A 16,721-nucleotide genomic window follows, 5' to 3' on the forward strand; every position below is an offset into this window, starting at 1 on the left:
GGTGCTAACGGAAGCAACAATGGCGGTGCTAACGGAAGCAACAACGGCGGTGCTAACGGAAGCAACAATGGCGGTGCTAACGGAGGCAACAACGGCGGTGCTAACGGAGGCAACAATGGTGGTGATAATGGCGACAACAACGACAATGGAGACAACAGCAACAATGGCGACTACAGCGACAATGGCGACTACAGCGACAATGGCAACGGCAATGGCGACGACAACGACAATGGCAATGGAGACAATGACAGCGGAGCTCCCGGTGGTGCTCAACCCGGTCAGACTCCTACTTCCTATCCTGCTTCCCAGGAGACCCCCTGCCCGTCTGATGTCCCTTACTAGAGAGTAGATCAGGTGAATTGTGGAAAGTGGAGAGTATGGGTGGTGGAGACGTGGGAGGGATAATGTCTAGTGAGATAATCAGGACTGTACTGTAGCATTCGACAATTACATCTGCAGGGATAGTATTCAACATTGATTTACCTTGTTTTGCTCTTTCCTGATTTCTGAGCTGACCTACGAATCCGGGTCATCCATACGAATCCCGGATTGTGATCAATACTGACTGGGTTTATTGGGAATCGGCACTGTGAAGAACATGGCGCGTTGGGCATGGTAGTAAGATTCGAAAAGATCCAGGCAACTATCCATGCATATCTATTCAACTACCACAGCGTATCTGGAATGAGTATGCAAGTAACACGATACGCTCTTCTAAATACATAGTTGACATAGCGCTGTAGTGCTACACACGACAAACCCTCACCGACACATCTACATTACCTTTCTAACTGTACACTAGACTACACATCCCAGCTAGTAAACTACACGCCGGACGAAACAAGTAATACTACTCTCCGTACTCTCCGTAAAAGCACCGGTCTAAGATCCTCGGCACTGACTCATGGTCCGTTCGTTTCAAAAAGATTACCTCAGCCCATACGCCGCATCCCCCACTAACCAACACAAATCGTTCAGCCCTGCCACTCAAAAAAACACCAACCAAATATTTAAATCCCCTGATCCTTGCCCTCCCCTATCGCGTATAACTACTCATCCAAACCCTTATCTCGTTTTCCCCCTCATCACCCCCAGAGAAAGAGAAAGACCTCAGAGAAAAAGGAGAGAAGGAAAAAAATTTCAAATACGAACAAAGCATCGTCTGACCCCCCTTCCTCGGACCACGACCGCACAGTCCAACCGCCGCGTCCAGCAAGCATATAGTCCCAAAAAGTTGACTTGCAGCTGCTGGCTCGGGAGCGAAGGCACAGCAGATGGGAGTGGGTCCATCCCCCTTCCATCCAGCCTCGCCTAGCGGTGCGGGCCGAGGGTAAGGCTAGTACCTCATTTGTAGCCGGTGCGTGAGTCTAAAATGCTCTTAAAGGGGGAGCTATTAGCAGCGGTTAGTTTGGGCTGGGTCGGGTGAGTAGTGCTAGGTGTTTTTTTTCCTGCTTTCTTCGGGAAAAGAGAGGGTCAGGTTTTGAGGGAATTGGACTAAGGGGAACTGCTGTTTTGTGGGTGATAAGGATATGGCGATTTCATGTGTCGCTGCGAATGAGGTTATATGGAACGGGGTGACAATTACTACTGTATACATCCCACAGGTCGGAATTGAAAACTAATAAAATTTAAACTTGAAGGTTTCCAAAATTAGAAACCTGAATCTACTAACCTTCCCTTCTACGCCACTATGAACTCCCAACTTCACTATAGCCCACTTGTTTTTGGGAAACAAATAATCCGTTGATTCGTTTGATTTAATCCATGTAAAAACGTAGTAGCGAGAGTATTACTACAGTAAACAAAAATGACGGTTTGGATTAATCGAGTTGATTGTTCCCAAGCGTGTCCTGGTCAACTAAAATACTCAGATAAAGACTACACTCACTAAAACAGCGTAATATCAACGAGGTGTAACTATACACTAGCATTATAGAATATATCTTCTCATAGCGTGCTAGTGCACAGAGTTACGAGTAACTCCGGGCGATACTACTATTATTGCCAGAACTTAAGTATAAGAGTACGGTTTCGTATACAGTAGAAGATTTATCTAATTCAATAAAATTTGAAATCATTCTAGTACATCTCTTAAGCCAGCGATGTTCTTCTACTCTACTGTTGACGTCGCGAAGGTAAAGGTAAAGGTAAAGGTAGCTCGTCTTCTCCATAGTAAGACTCGTGGCTCGACACTGTTACACCCGTTTAGTAGCATATTAGTTTGTTTGTCAAACTCTATTGGTTTTATATACAAACTAGTCGTTATTGTAACTGCGTTGCGGTGAATGCGGCTGATTGCAAGTGGCAGCTTTGTTCTAGTCGCGGCTGTTTTTTTATCCAGGTATTTCGGTTGACCAAGACATGTATGGTTTAATGAGGAGGAAATGCGTCTCGAGGACTATTCTAGAATGTATTTTGAGTATGATGGGAGCACTGGAATCGACATATATCAAAGAATACGGGAAAAGTCCTGTTTTGAGTAATTCTTTGAATTCGTATCGTGCAGGGGCGTGTAGTCATGATACCAAGTATATATTTTTTCGTCATAACATTGAAATTGGCTTTTCCATGGCAATATAGTCTCTAATACATTGCCATCTGTTCGCAAAAGCTGGTGTAGATGATGGTGTAGATGAAAAAGAAAGTACGGTCAAAGACATGATGTCATCACCTCTTCTCGCCATCAGCTAGCTCGACCATCACAAAGATGCCGCTCTAGCAGTTAGCAACCAACAATCTTTCATACCTTATTCTTTTTCGAAGGGGGTTTAAATACACGTGAACTGAAATCATCTTCTGCACAAATGGCAAAGTCATGTACGCTCTGTTCTACACCGCGCCCGGTGCTAGTCCGGTGCCAAATCGACTCGACGGAGAAATGGCATTTCGTATGTCCCGGAGCATGCTGGAAGGCGGTCTCAGGGGGCGTGGAAGATGCAAAAAGTCTCAAAGAAGAGTTTCCGTATTATCGCTACGGCGGCATGGTGAGTGCGGTTCCTATGGTGGACAGAGATGGTTATAGGAGTAGAAATATCGGTGCGACCGAAAGCTGACTCGGAGATACTTTGAGACAGTGGAAGGACAGGAGTGCTGATGGGCCAGTAAGCGCGAAGAAGCCGAAAAAAGTCAAGGAAAGACAGAGGGAGGAGATGAAAGCTAGAGGAGGAAATGGTGGTGCAGAGGGTGAGAAGGTTGATGTTGAGGTGACTGAGGATGGTACTGCATCGGCTTAGAGTGAGCGAAGACCCATTCGATTGGCATTGTGACTGATACTATTTCCTTTCCTCTGTTGGCGAAATGCTCGGGCATGTAGCTGGCCATATCAAAGTTCGGCGATGGTCGGATGCGGTGGTAATAGTTGAAGCAGCAAAGCCAGAGGGGCATGGTGCGGACTAGCTGGCGTGACGCACGACTGCATGTGCCTCTGGCGCAAGAGGTGGGGAAAAGGCAGTTGGTGGTTGGTTTGAGTTTATTGAAAATATCTATTCTTGAGCATGTGCACAGCCCGCTAGGACGAGGAGGAGGGATTTTGGGACATCATGACGACGTTGGACATGTGTTTAGTCGGGACGTCGTGTTGCTATTGATAGATCTTTATGCAGCGGGGCTCTGCTATCGATCCCTTGAGCCCATGCACTTAGTCATTAGCGGGGGGCAGCTATCGCAAGCGCCCGGACCCGCGGCCCCGTTGAGATGGGTCGCATCCTTTCTGCAACGGGCCTGGGATTGGCGATGCAGCGTTTGCTGGAAGAGCGACATGCTGTTGTTGATGTCGATGTTATTGTTGTTGTGCTGCAATTAGTACCAAGGCCAAGGAGGAAGAAGGGTCGGGTAGGGCACAGCAAGCTAGGGTAGGGTGCAGGGTTGGGCCAGGATGCAGACACAGGCTTTGCTGGTGATGCAACATGTACATAGGATGGAAAAGGTCGAGTATAGGCATGTTGGTGATTGCGGTAGGTCCGATGGTTGAGCCAACAGAGTAGTCCAACGTCAGCCACACGGCGGCCTTGGGCGCTACTAAGATGATCAGACGGTCGGGGTACAGGCAGGGTGGCAGCGCAGTAAGGGTCCTGTCGCGTGCGCTGCCAGGGACAGGAGCCAGGAGCTGGTTCCTGAGGGTGTAGACATAGTCAGACGGCTGCTCCTAGTGCAGACGGGAAATGTATTTCGAGAAAGGTGCATGGCCAGGGCGGCATCGTAGACGCGGAGACCAACCGGCGCATCGACTAAGACGACTCTTTGGCTTTGCGAGTGGAATATGAAACAAGATCCGGGACCAGTGATAAAGACGGACGTCCTCTCAGCGCTTGCGGAAACACTCGACAGCAGCCTTCTCGTTCAGTCCCGTGGCATTTCCCCCGCTCGACAGCGCCGCAATCTCTTCGACGTTGTGCACACACACACACACTCTCTCTCTCTCTCTCTCTCACTCTCACACACATTCGCTGGCCTCACTTGTTGCCCGGACGCCCGCTTGCTTGCCTGGTTGCTTTGGTGCCGCTGGGCCACATTGCCGTTGGTCGAGTGCAACTAGTCCACGCGTCAAATGAAGGCTGGAGAGGCGTCAAACGAGCCTCGAACCGCTGAAGATCCGCCCAGAGAGCTTCCCGGCAAGCCTCGCGCGCACGCGCCTAGCCCACCCTCCGCCACAGTCGCCGTCCCGAGCCCCTCCAGCACACTCGACTTTTGAAACCTAAAGGACCCGCAGGCTCTGGCGGTCCCAGCAAGCAGCTCCGACGTCTCCCCGGCTTGGACCTGGAGCTTCTCTCTTGTCCTCTCGCCCCTCTCCCGCCGCCGAAGAAAAAAAAGCCTCCTGAGCAAGGCCTTACCCGAGCCCACTCGCGCCTGCCGCCTGCCGTCAGTCGCGCCCGCACCTGGCATTAGTGACTCGTGGCCGCCAACGTCACTCGTGCCCAGACACGGGCTTCCTCTCACTCGATTCTCACCAGAGCTTCACTCTTTGGCCCCAACGCTTCTATTTCTCTATTCCCTTGTCTCTATCCCTCTCTTTCTCAAGACCCAGCGAACCGCCTGCCTACCTCGGCTGTGTGCAGCGACCCACTCGGCTGGGACCGAATACCCTCAACGTGCACCCTCAACAACACCCACCATACCACCCTGGTCCAAGCTGCCAGCGTCCCTCTTCTGTGGCAGGAAGTCAACGTAGATGCAGTCGTTTAGCAACGGCCCTTCGCCGCAATCACAGCCAAACATGTCGGCCCCCGCGCCCCTCCTTCGCCCGCCCATCCCCGGCGCACGCCCCGGAAGAAGAGGCCCGCCATCTCTCGGTCTCTCCATACCACCCTCGCCAAACCAACGTCCCGTCACAAACGATGCAAACGGAAACTTCACACAGTCGCGTCCACAGCCACCCAAGCTAAACATCATGACTCCCATGGGCTCCAACAATGCGCCGCACGAGGGCAGGCAGGGACCCCGCGGCTTACCACCACTACAAATCGGCCCAGGCCTCTCCGCCTCGGGTTCGGGCTCGAGCGATGCCAGCGCTCATTCGAGGTCTGGTAGCTTCGGCGAAATGCCAGTAACCAGCTCGGCTTCTTCATACCATGCCGCATTGGGCTTTCCAGGCCTGCAGAAAGATCCTATTTCTGCCATATCACAAGGAGGCAGTGAGGGCGCACAATCCATGGAGCGTGTCAACAGCAGTCAGCCATTGCCAGATCTAGACGCCATGGCTGTAGAGAAGGGGCGGCCATTGGAGGTTGACGATCTCGATGATGCGGCATGGCGAGCAGCGAGTGCAAGAGGCCTGATAGAGGAAAAGGGCAGTTTGGGTGAAGGTGCTGGAGGAGCCGTCACCAAGTGCGTACTTAAGGGCGGCAAGACTACATTTGCTCTAAAGGTGCGTCATTTTCATTGTGCTGCACATTGCGTTGCTAACATTTGTTCTAGATCATCACCACGAATCCCGACCCTGACGTGAAGAAGCAAATCGTACGAGAGCTATCCTTTAACAAGAACTGTGCTAGTGACCACATTTGCCGCTATTACGGTGCCTTTATGGACGACAGCACGGGAACTATCAGCATCGCCATGGAGTTTTGCGAGGGTGGTTCGCTAGACGCGGTATATCGCGAAGTCAAAAAGCTTGGAGGCCGAACAGGCGAGAAGGTACTAGGCAAGGTTGCTGAAGGTGTGCTGAATGGCTTGACATATCTCCACTCTCACCGCATCATCCATCGAGACATCAAGCCCAGCAACATTCTACTATGTCGGAATGGGCAAGTCAAACTATGTGACTTTGGTGTATCTGGAGAGTTTGGAACAAAAGGTGATGCCAATACCTTCATTGGAACATCATACTACATGGCACCAGAGCGCATTACCGGACAGAGCTACACCATCACCAGTGACGTGTGGAGCTTAGGCGTGACTCTTCTTGAGGTCGCTCAGCATCGATTCCCCTTCCCAGCAGATGGCACGGAGATGAACCCTCGTGCTGGTCTAATCGATCTGCTCACGTACATTGTGCGGCAGCCCATCCCCAAGCTAAAGGACGAGCCTGAAAATGGCATCAAGTGGACAGAAAACTTCAAGTACTTCATCGAGTGCTGGTACGTACATGTTTTTTTCCCTAAAGTATGATTTCCGCTTACAATTTGTAGTCTTGAGAAAGATTGCCCTCGAAGAGCCACACCTTGGCGGATGCTCGAGCATCCGTGGATGGTTGAGATGAAGTCCAAGAAGGTCAACATGGCACACTTCCTCAAGCAAGTATGGGACTGGAAGGATTAAACACACATGTACCACCATCTTAGATTCGGCTTATGATGACCGTGTCGTCATATTATGCTGCGCAGTGTCAAAAAGGCACTGCCGGTTCTACACTGACCTAAGAGCAGCTTCTTTTGTACCTTCATTTCAATTGCCAGGTCGCGTGCTGGCATGGGATCACAGGCTGCCGACATACATACTCTTGCTTTGGTTGTGAAAACGGCTTTCTTCGAATTGGGAATTTATATATCAGGAGTCCTGAGATGTGGACGAGTATCATAGGGGAAGCCATACAAGATCTCAAAGGCACTGAGAAGTGGAGATTAATTGGGTGGTTGCGCTGGAGGAGTCCCATTGGCATTGACGGCGTCTGAGCGGTTCAGGTTGCATATAGCGGCATATCAGAAAATCGCGAATCTGGAGACGAACCATAGTTGACTATATAGTATTTCAATATGTATAACAATGCCTTTTGAAAGTAGTACGCCAAGTGACAGCCTGACGCATGGAGGGTGATAGTCTCAGGCCTGGTTACTTGATTGAGATTAGTGCCTGATCCGGTCCGACACACCTCCGACAGGTGCTCTGGACGCTTGGAGTCATACCAAATAATTTACGCCGCAACCGCAGCCGGCCAATTGAGCACTTCGCGGAATCCAAGGTCCTTCTTAGCACGGATCCTTCACAGGCAACTAGCGCAAAAGACTCTGCGAATAGTTGACTCCCCACAATCTTGACGAGTCGCTCCCCACGCGCAACTACCCCTCCAACTACCCCTCCATTCACACCAGACCGCGTCTGAAGTCTTCAAGATGCCGACCATCGCCGTGGACAAGGCTGCTCTTTTCAAGGAGTTGGGCCGAACATACACGACGCAAGAGTTTGACGAGCTATGTTTCGAATTTGGCATCGAGTTGGACGAGGACACGAGCGAAAGCACAAAGCCCGAAGATCTGGCGCAGCCACCACAGCTCAAGATTGAAATCCCAGCCAACCGATATGATATGCTATGCTTTGAGGGTATTGCCATGAATTTGAAGGTTTTTCTGGAACAACAAAAGCTGCCCAAATGGACTCTGACACCGCCGAAAAGTGGAGAGTTGGAGGTTTTGGATATCAAGCCCGAGGTATGTCAGACTTAGGCCAGCAAACACCCTATAGCTTCATGGGAAGATGGTTTCTGACTATGCATAGACTAAGCAAATACGAGAGCTTTGTTCAGGTGTCATTCTAAGAGGCATCACTTTTACAAAAGAACGCTACGAATCCTTCATTGCCCTACAAGACAAGCTACACTCAAATTTGGCGCGCCAGAGGACGCTGGTATCCATAGGAACACACGACCTGGATAGTAGGTGGTGTATCTTAGGATGTTGAGTGCAGTGGCTAATGCGCGACAGCAATCAAGGGTCCCTTCTCCTATGAAGCGCTACCACCAGAGCAGATCAAGTTCGTCCCTTTGAACCAGACCAAGGAGATGAACGCCAAGGAGCTCATGGAGTTTTACGATGTTTGTGTCTCTTATCTAATCTCTTTTTACTTTGTCTCTAACGTGAAGCAGAAAGACAAACATCTCGGACGGTTCCTGCACATCATCCGCGACTCACCCGTATACCCCGTCATTTACGACTCGAACAGAACCGTTCTCTCACTACCTCCTATAATCAACGGCAACCACAGCAAGATCACTTTGGACACGAAGAACGTGTTCATCGAGATTACTGCCACCGACAAGACCAAGGTTGAGATTGTCTGCCACATGCTCGTAGCCATGTTCGCTGGATACGCTGAATCGATAGAGCCAATCAAGATCAATTCACCACACAATGGCGAGTCGAGAGAATCGCCAGACTTGTCGCCAAGGCAGACGCAGGCAGAGGTTGACTACTTGAATCAGGTTACTGGCCTGGACTTGTCGCCAGAAGAGATTTGCAAGCTTTTGTCGCGTATGGGTCATGATGTCTCGCCATCAAAGTCAGATAAGAACATTCTCGATGTCTCGGTACCAATTACTCGAGCGGACATTCTGCACCAGGCCGACATAATGGAGGATTATGCCATCGCTTATGGCTTCAACAAGTTGCCACGAGTTTATCCGAACAAGACTGCTGCTGTTTCAGCACCATTACCGATCAACAAGCTCGGTGACATTGTGCGATTAGAATCTGCTTCTGCAGGATGGACGGAAGTTATGCCTCTCATCCTATGCTCACACGAGGAGAACTTTGAGTGGCTGAACCGAAAAGACGATGGAAAGACGGCAGTGAAGCTTGCAAATCCCAAGACTGCTGAATACCAGATTGTACGAACGTCGCTGTTACCCGGTTTGCTGAAGACGATCAACTCAAACAAGCACCACTCAGTTCCTATGAAGATTTTCGAGGTCAGCGATATTGGGCTTGTTGACTTGGAGCAGGAGAGAAAGAGCAAGAACGAGCGACACTTTGCAGCGGCCTACATGGGCAAGACTAGCGGGTTTGAGCAAGTACATGGCCTGCTGGACAGGCTGATGCTCATGCTTCGATCTGCCTTTCTGACACGGGAAGATGGATTGAAGAATGAGCAGCTCCAGGGTTACTGGATAGAAGAGGTTGATGGTAAGTGCAGATGTGGGGAATTGTTACTTTGAATGTGCGCTAATATGATGTAGATGCTACTTTCCTTCCCGGACACGCAGCGGCTATCAAGGTGAACCTCGGTGGCAAGAACCACACCATTGGTGTTTTTGGTATCTTGCACCCGAGTGTACTGCAAAAGTTTGAGCTTCCGTAAGTTCTTGATGGTCGCGCTTTTGAAGTTGTGTGCTAATCATGACTATAGATACCCCGTCAGCACGCTAGAGTTCAACCTTGAGGTGTTCTTGTAGAGCATGGCGTAAGTGTTCTTGGCATTAGATGTCCTGGGGGTTATATACCAATCGAATCGAATTGATCAACTATCACTGAATCATCGTGTATACTGTGTTGGCCCAATGCGATGTCAGTGATTTAATCGTGAATTGTCATTCCTTGTCTTGCCGCCAACCCCAGTCTGATGGAAGCGCTGATTGCTCGCATCAAATGATCATTGGCGATCAACTTTCTCATGTGTGCTTGCCTACGTCCTCACTTCAATGCTCCTTAGCAACGCACTTCCAGGCGTAATGACCGAACTATTTACATCTAGATATCAGCGTGATTGAGGTTCCTCCTAGTATGCGATTGGTGAGGGTTAAGGCGTTGGAGGGTATCACGAAGCAAGACTTGTGTAAAGTAGAACAAAAAAAGCGAGGTATTTCACATGTGATTTATCCAACCAAGAAAAAAATTTGACAGATAAATACAATGTACATTGTATGTTGGTACCATACACTGTAGAAGTGAAGGTATGCTCATTCACTATCTGCCTAGAGAGGCCATTGTATACATAGATGGAGTGGATAGAATTAAGAGACCTGTCTCATCCTACATGGGGTGAGAGAGGTAGCATGCACATCGCAATGTACCTATGTGACTAACACGACTGATATTGGCAGGAAAACTGCAAGCTGCGCTGAGGTGTGACAGAGGCAATTATCCAACATATACACAACCATTATCTCCCTTGCTCTTTTTTTCCATTCCTTTCTTGTCAAAGCCGTAAAGTCCATTTTAAGCCTTCTGCCGTCTACTCTCGATAAAATCCACAAGATCAAAGAAACTCTTCTTGTACCTCCGCACCTGAGTCGTACGATTAACTGTCTGGATCCCAAACTGCTGATTGTAGTCACCAAACTCCCAATTATCAGCCCAACACCAAGCAAACGCGCCTATAAACTTCACTCCATCCTCCCAAATCGCTTTGAGACCCTCATCGAGATAGGCCTGGTAGTATTGGGAGCGGGGGCTGTCGAATTCTTGGTCTGCTTGGGTTTTTTGGGACTCGGCGAAGACCGGGAAACCGAATTCGGTTACGGCGACGGGGTGGCGCCAGGTATTGTAGAGGTAGGAGAGGTAGGTGCGGAAGTAGGATGGGGTGATGTAGACGTAGGATTGGCTGCGGTAGCCAAAGTTCCAACCGGTGGTGGTGGTTTGGCTCTGTGTGACGCAGTATGGGCGTAAGGGGTGTGTGATGTTTGCGGCGCAGTCGGCGATGGTGTCGTTGGGTGGGGGGCTGACGACGGTGGCGGTGTAGGGCTGGATGGAGAAGAAGTCCGCAGTGCCGTTGATGTAGTCGAGGTCGGATTTGCTGAGGGGCACGTAGTCTGCTATGCTCATTTTAAAGGCTTCTGGGTAGTCTTTTCCGAGGAAGATGGGGTTGGCGAAGGTAGCGAGTTGGAACTCGTTGAAGTGGTTGGCGGCGTCGACGTCGGCGGGGTTGTTTGGATCGCGGGGGACGCCAAAGTTGTCGCTCAGGGTAAGTGAGAATTTGCCCTTGCCGCCGATTTCTTCCTTGTAAAAGTGGTAGAGTCTTGCGTGCGACTTGATAACAGAATTAACAGACTTCCCGTTTCTAGAGCCGAGGAGCGGCTCGTTGTATGACCACCAGATAGGGACGCGGTCGGCAAAATGCGTCATGAGGATCTTGCCATAGTTGACAAAGGCATCTTCCCACGTCACGTTCTTGTAGCTACACTGGAAGCAACCGTCCAGGTAGCCAATGCCGCCAGTGCCTGGCTTGATGAACACATCGCTGATGTTGGAGAAGAATTGGAACGGGCTGTCGTTGTGGAAGATGGCAATAGCCGGCAGCATGCCTTTTTCCAGAACAAAGTCGATGAGTTCGTCATAGTGCGCAAGGCCTGGCTCATTGACCGGTGTACCTGGGAGTATAAAAGGGAGGATACGTGTCCATGGAATGGAGAAGCGGTAATACTTTACGCCCATGGATGCGATGCGCTCAATGTCTTGCTTGTAGAGATAGTAGTTCTCAATGGCTACCCAGTTTGGCGCTTGGCCTGGGACGTTGAGGCTGGCAACATCATTGTGGGCTGGTGTTCGACCCTCGTCGGCGATAGCACCCTCAATTTGGACTGCTGCTGCAGCAACACCGAGCATAAAGTCGGCCGGGAAATAGTAACAGCTCTGGGGAACCAGAGGCTCGGGCGGAGGTAGGACAAGCTCACTAGTCGGTACTGGAGTTGGCGACACGGTGGTAGAGTAGATGCCTCGTGTAAAATTTACCCAGGGAACGGTTGCCCAAAGAGCAGACCAGGAAGCGTTTCCGTATGGGCTGGCAGTGTCTGTTGCAGTAGTGTTGGATCCGGGATACCAGTTTCCCCATTGTGTTGTTGCGAGATCGGGCACAAGGTTACTGAGAGACTGATAGGGTGGTGCATAAGTGGTCGTAGCTGTTGGTGGGGGAATTGAGGTTGCTGTACGAACAGTTTCAGTCTGCGTAAGACTGAAGTCCCGGAAGCTGTATACAGGAAGCGCAGTTGCGTAGCTGTTATTTGCCGCACACTGTGGTAGCAAAACTGGTCCTTGGGCGGGGACGTAGACTTGCTGGGCAAGAGCCACAGCTCCGCAGACCAAGAAATTCTGAGGTCTCATAGTGCCTAGGTACAAGGTCGTTACCTATGTGGCAGTATACATTGTGGTATATATATACATGGGAAAAGTACAAGGAAACCAGCAGGTCTAGCCGTATTTGCCTACTTTTTGCAATCTAGGGAAAGGTAAACCTCGGACGAGGTCGGTCGAGATAATTGTCGGGTTGTGGAGTGTGGGGAAAGGTGTGGGGTAAAACCTTGATTAGGATGACAACTAGGACCTCAAAGTAGCGATCTTCCAATCCCCGCTATAATATCAACCCGTTCTCATATTGCGCTTTCCGTGTACCGGAGTTTCCACAAGTGGTTGCAAGTAGCTAGTACGTTTTTTCTATCGCAAGTTACCCCGAGGTTGCTTGGAAACCCCAGCAATCTTGCCGTGCGTAGTAAGATTAAGCATTCCAACTATTCGTGGCTCATGTGATTGTGTTCAACCGTGCGGTAACGCTGGAGCATATGACTGATGAAGCTTAGGTGAGAAATGACGTACGAGTACCGTCTTTGCAAAGCGTGTCGTTATGTTCTTTTGCCGCAGTGATGCGATGCAATCCATAACCCACATGAATTGGATAGATAACCATGATTGCTGCGCTTCCCAAGTATTACGAATAGAAGTGTTTTGAAGAAATGATTGATGAAGAGTAGAGGTATTTGAAGAGGCATAAATTGTGCACCGAGGATCGAGTGAGGTGCAGTACAGGCGCTATGTAGGCTCGTCTGCATACAACTATAGCCTAGCTAGACGAACAAAACAGGCTTGCACGGTCCTTTTGAGATTTGGGCATCTGAACATGAAGCGTTGTAGCAGAATGTCTCAATGACTTGTGGAAAGTAGGCGTGCCGGAGGGTTGATCTGCAGGTGCCAAGGCGCCTACTTGGTTGGGCTAGCGTAGTGAATGACAAAGACACAGCAAAAAGAATTACGAACAGCGAGCCTTTTGTTGGTCAAAGCAAACGCACCGGAGCGCCCGTCCGAGAGTGGGGAGACGATGGTAAATACTGCAGGCAAGCGGGGTGTTGGGACGATGGAGAGTCAACGTGCGCGCGCTAGCATCGAGCATATGCCGAGGCCGAGCATGAAGTTCAAAGTGGGCGTTAACTCGGCCAAGTCGGGAGAGCATGATTGATGACTGTGGTCCCCATAACGCGGAGCCTGGGCATATCGATTAACTATCGATTATCGATTTGACTATGGCGACAGACAGGCAAGGCTGGCTAGCTAGCTCGGGATGTGCCGCCTTGATGATATGACGCCACATTTACTATAAATGTACATGTCAATGCCTCCGCGTCGGGGCACAAAGCAGAATAAGTGTTGGCGCCGTGGTAGGAGATGGTTTGGTCTCACTCGTCATATTTAGCTTTTGGGATAAACCTTGCGGGGGAAAAAGGACAGGAGTGGGAAGCAAAGTTCCGGCTTAGCCAGGGGAGATGCGAGAGTATAACGATTTTTTTTCCAGCTACACCGCCAATGGAGTGGATGCGGCTAGTCAGTGTGCGGAGCTAAGGATGCATATCAGTCAGTACTTGGACATGTGTGTACATGCGCAGCGGCAAGAAGGCGATATCGAGGAAGACGAGTGGATAAGGAGAGGGGGAGTTGAGTCGGGGTTGACGGGAGGTGGAGACGTATGTATGTGGTATGCAGGAGAAGGTCAAGAAGCTGGTGCATGTTGCGGTTTGGTAAGTTGCGCGACGCGTCTCAGTGCTGCGACCAAGGGTGGGATTGCGGTGTGAGAAGGGAAAAAGCGAGGGCCGTGCAGTGTTTACATGGAGGTTCACCGGTGTAGCGGAGGTACTAGCTCCGTCATCAGTGGGCGTTGTGGTTGATTTTGTTGTTGTTGTTGCTGCTCTTGTTGTTGCAGTCAAAGCCCCAAGCCTCAGCACTGCTACAATCGAGGTGTGATCAGGGCCAATGGTGAGGTGGATACATTCACATGTGCACATGTAAGTACAGTGTACATAGTATGTAGGTACAGACGTATACAGACAAGTCCATACCAAGTTCCATACTAGATGCGTACATGATCAGGCCAGGATTGGCCGTGGTCGGGGGCGTGATTGGCCTGTCGGGGCCTGTCGAAGACGTTGGGCTAGGTCGAATGCAGGCACCCATTCAGGGTCTGTCTAGCCTGGGAGCCCGTCTTTGGACTGGCCAGGGATCACCATGGCGGCTGCACACGCACACACTCACACTCACACTCACGCACCCACACGACTTTGTTTGATTTCAGCAGATTGCTGGGAGGTGGTGTCTTGATGAGAGTTAAGTAAGTATATGCAATGAGGCTGTGCAGTGGGTGCAATATATGTGAGTAAGTGAGGATGCATGCATGAGGGCGTCGGGTAGTTGCTTGCTCGCAGCCTACCTGCCCCAGATTCGATAGCGGCGGTCCCGGCGGCAGGTACCACCGCCTAGCCGGCCTCTCCGCCCATCGCAACCGCCCACAGTATCGCGACGCTCCTCCTCGCACACTGCTCCGACGTCCTCAGCTCCACGACATCACCCACCTCCAGCTACCAGTCTCGCCTGTCCATGTGACCGCTTTCGCATCAAACAACTCGGCATCGTCCGCCCTGCGCTCGTGTCAACGCAGTCAATTCCCGGCGGCTGAAACGCCCAAAGGTGCATTGTGCGTCGGGCGGTTGGCACACGGCCCAGAACGACACGAGCACTGCACTACCCCCTGCGCTTCTTAGTTTCGCCGCCGCCGCGTGCCAAAGGCTTCGCGAGACTACCAAGACTATGTATACGCGCAGACCGCCGCCATGACTGCCCTAAACCTCCCCTCGCCGCCGCCTGATGCCAACCACCATCCTCACGACGGCCCTATAGCTCTCCCTCTCTGCTCTCTCCCTGCTGCTGCTGCTGCTGCTGCTGCTGCCACCAACACCACTACTCCGCCAACCAACACAACTGCCCCATCCTCGGCCCTCAAATCACGCCCTATACTCGACGACACGCCATCCACCATGGGAGAAAGCACCACCATGCCACGCCAGCTCGCAAACACCTCCGACTCCACCATGACCTCACGCCGCCCCTCGACTCCCCGCTCGCAAACGGACCCTCAGCCAGACACCATCGCTTCCCTCTCGACGCACCAACCGAGCACACTGTCCTATGCGCGCTCTCACCTCCGCTCGCGCAGCGGATCGGCCATACCTATGGCACGAGCCCACTCGCTACCGACTGTCATGCAACCCGCCTCCAACTTTGTGCTTTCATCCAGCCCAGTACAGCTCGCCAGGCCCACGTCCCCTCTGCCCTCGCCAAAGCGAACGCGCAGCCCCCGCGCGCTCGACTCCCGCCCACTCACCACTCGTCCAGTCTCCATGGGCTCCTTTGATGGCGCCCCAAGCGTCTGCGACATCTCCGAAGACGCAGAGCTCGAGCTCAAGCCCAGAGTCGGCACCACCGTCTCCAGCCTCTACAGCAACACCCCTTCACTCTCCCGGCGACGACGTCCAGTCTCGCCCCTCTACCACGTCTCCATTCCCTTTGGCCACCCGCCTACCAGCAATCCTTTTGCTAGCACACCCACCTCGACTGCCTCTTCGCCTCTCTTTGCTCCGGCAAAGTTCAACGAGAACTATCCTGCCTCACTTGCATCTTCGTCTGTCCCCTCTACCCCCACGTCTATGCGCTCCCGCAGTCCCTCCATCTCGTCTCTCGAAACCATCGAGGACAGTCCAGATGCCGAGGAAGAAGCAATCGAGGCTGACCGCATCGCAAAACTAAAAGCCGCCGCCGATCGCGAAGACGGTGGAGATGCAAGGAGGTCTAGCTTGGATGGCCCTGAAGGTCGTGGGCGCAGCAGCATGGGCTTTGGCAAGCGAGATTCTAGAAAGAGGTGGAGTGTCTGCGGAGCTGAACGACGAGGAGACCTGGACCTCGAGACCATTTGGGAGGACTAATCATGAAAGCAGCATATCAGCAAGGGTTACCTGGCGTCATTGCAAGCATTATTGCATTTTCAAAGCACTCATTTGTCAGCGCGTGGAGTTTTGGAGTTTTGTTCTGCCGTCACTTTTTTGTTTTTTCTATTGCCCATGTGGTAGCGGACAGATCCGCGTCTTTTCTTGCTTGTTTTTTACATTACGATCGCCCAACGTCCTGTGAAGTCTCGTTTCATCGAATGGGATAGGGTTGCGAATTTGGTCTCACACATATATAGCATGACATGTTTCCACGATACGAGACAACTGTCAGCAGATGATACCCTCCTTGGTAGGAGCTCTGGTTTTACACATGAAGAAATCGAGAGTATTAGTCAACTCGGCCCATGTGAAGCACGCCTTAGTAATAACAATACATTATCACAAATCACCGTTAGCAATTCTGCATCTCCTCTTGTGCACAAGTACAGTTTTCTGCGAGCTAGTACTTCCGTTTTGGGAAACTACAACAGTCGGCCAATGACATCACATCACATCCAGCTACCTAGTGGGGTCACTCAGACGCGACTGCCCCTCA

General features: G+C 51.2%; 7 protein-coding genes across 7 annotated transcripts; 5 read left to right on the forward strand and 2 right to left on the reverse strand.

The window, feature by feature from the left end:
* Window positions 1-15: 15 nt before the first annotated feature.
* Window positions 16-342, forward strand: COCSADRAFT_163738 (uncharacterized protein; the record flags this gene model as incomplete). Its single annotated transcript, XM_007705576.1, has 1 exon — window positions 16-342. A coding segment is annotated over one exon (327 nt), but the record flags the coding sequence as incomplete, so codon positions are not given.
* Window positions 343-1,077: 735 nt separating this feature from the next.
* On the reverse strand, window positions 1,078-1,521 carry COCSADRAFT_40044 (uncharacterized protein). Its single transcript, XM_007705408.1, has one exon. The coding sequence runs from the start codon at window positions 1,299-1,301 to the stop codon at window positions 1,086-1,088; it is 216 nt and encodes a 71-aa protein (XP_007703598.1). The 5' UTR covers window positions 1,302-1,521; the 3' UTR covers window positions 1,078-1,085.
* A 1,283-nt stretch (window positions 1,522-2,804) lies between these two features.
* Window positions 2,805-3,161, forward strand: COCSADRAFT_63764 (uncharacterized protein; the record flags this gene model as incomplete). Its single annotated transcript, XM_007705577.1, has 2 exons — window positions 2,805-2,984; window positions 3,075-3,161. Coding segments are annotated over 2 exons (267 nt in total), but the record flags the coding sequence as incomplete, so codon positions are not given.
* A 2,051-nt stretch (window positions 3,162-5,212) lies between these two features.
* On the forward strand, window positions 5,213-6,756 carry COCSADRAFT_29634 (uncharacterized protein; the record flags this gene model as incomplete). The annotated part of the gene is made up of 3 exons (XM_007705370.1): window positions 5,213-5,863; window positions 5,914-6,575; window positions 6,627-6,756. 3 exons carry the CDS (start codon window positions 5,213-5,215, stop codon window positions 6,754-6,756), a joined length of 1,443 nt encoding a protein of 480 aa, XP_007703560.1.
* A 595-nt stretch (window positions 6,757-7,351) lies between these two features.
* On the forward strand, window positions 7,352-9,704 carry COCSADRAFT_150237 (uncharacterized protein). Its single transcript, XM_007705578.1, has 6 exons — window positions 7,352-7,862; window positions 7,930-8,086; window positions 8,136-8,245; window positions 8,297-9,332; window positions 9,386-9,503; window positions 9,556-9,704. Exons 1-6 carry the CDS (start codon window positions 7,548-7,550, stop codon window positions 9,599-9,601), a joined length of 1,782 nt encoding a protein of 593 aa, XP_007703768.1. The 5' UTR covers window positions 7,352-7,547; the 3' UTR covers window positions 9,602-9,704.
* Window positions 9,705-10,254: 550 nt separating this feature from the next.
* On the reverse strand, window positions 10,255-12,529 carry COCSADRAFT_242584 (glycoside hydrolase family 1 protein). Its single transcript, XM_007705579.1, has 2 exons — window positions 12,304-12,529; window positions 10,255-12,250 (listed from the first exon to the last, which is right to left on the reverse strand). Exon 2 carries the CDS (start codon window positions 12,243-12,245, stop codon window positions 10,365-10,367), a length of 1,881 nt encoding a protein of 626 aa, XP_007703769.1. The 5' UTR covers window positions 12,246-12,250; window positions 12,304-12,529; the 3' UTR covers window positions 10,255-10,364.
* Window positions 12,530-14,728: 2,199 nt separating this feature from the next.
* COCSADRAFT_40053 (uncharacterized protein) lies at window positions 14,729-16,577 on the forward strand. The gene has a single exon (XM_007705409.1). The coding sequence runs from the start codon at window positions 15,014-15,016 to the stop codon at window positions 16,160-16,162; it is 1,149 nt and encodes a 382-aa protein (XP_007703599.1). The 5' UTR covers window positions 14,729-15,013; the 3' UTR covers window positions 16,163-16,577.
* The last annotated feature ends 144 nt before the right edge of the window (window positions 16,578-16,721 follow it).

The sequence above is a fragment of the Bipolaris sorokiniana genome, assembly GCF_000338995.1.
Source record: "Bipolaris sorokiniana ND90Pr unplaced genomic scaffold COCSAscaffold_14, whole genome shotgun sequence".
Lineage (NCBI taxonomy): Eukaryota > Fungi > Ascomycota > Dothideomycetes > Pleosporales > Pleosporaceae > Bipolaris > Bipolaris sorokiniana.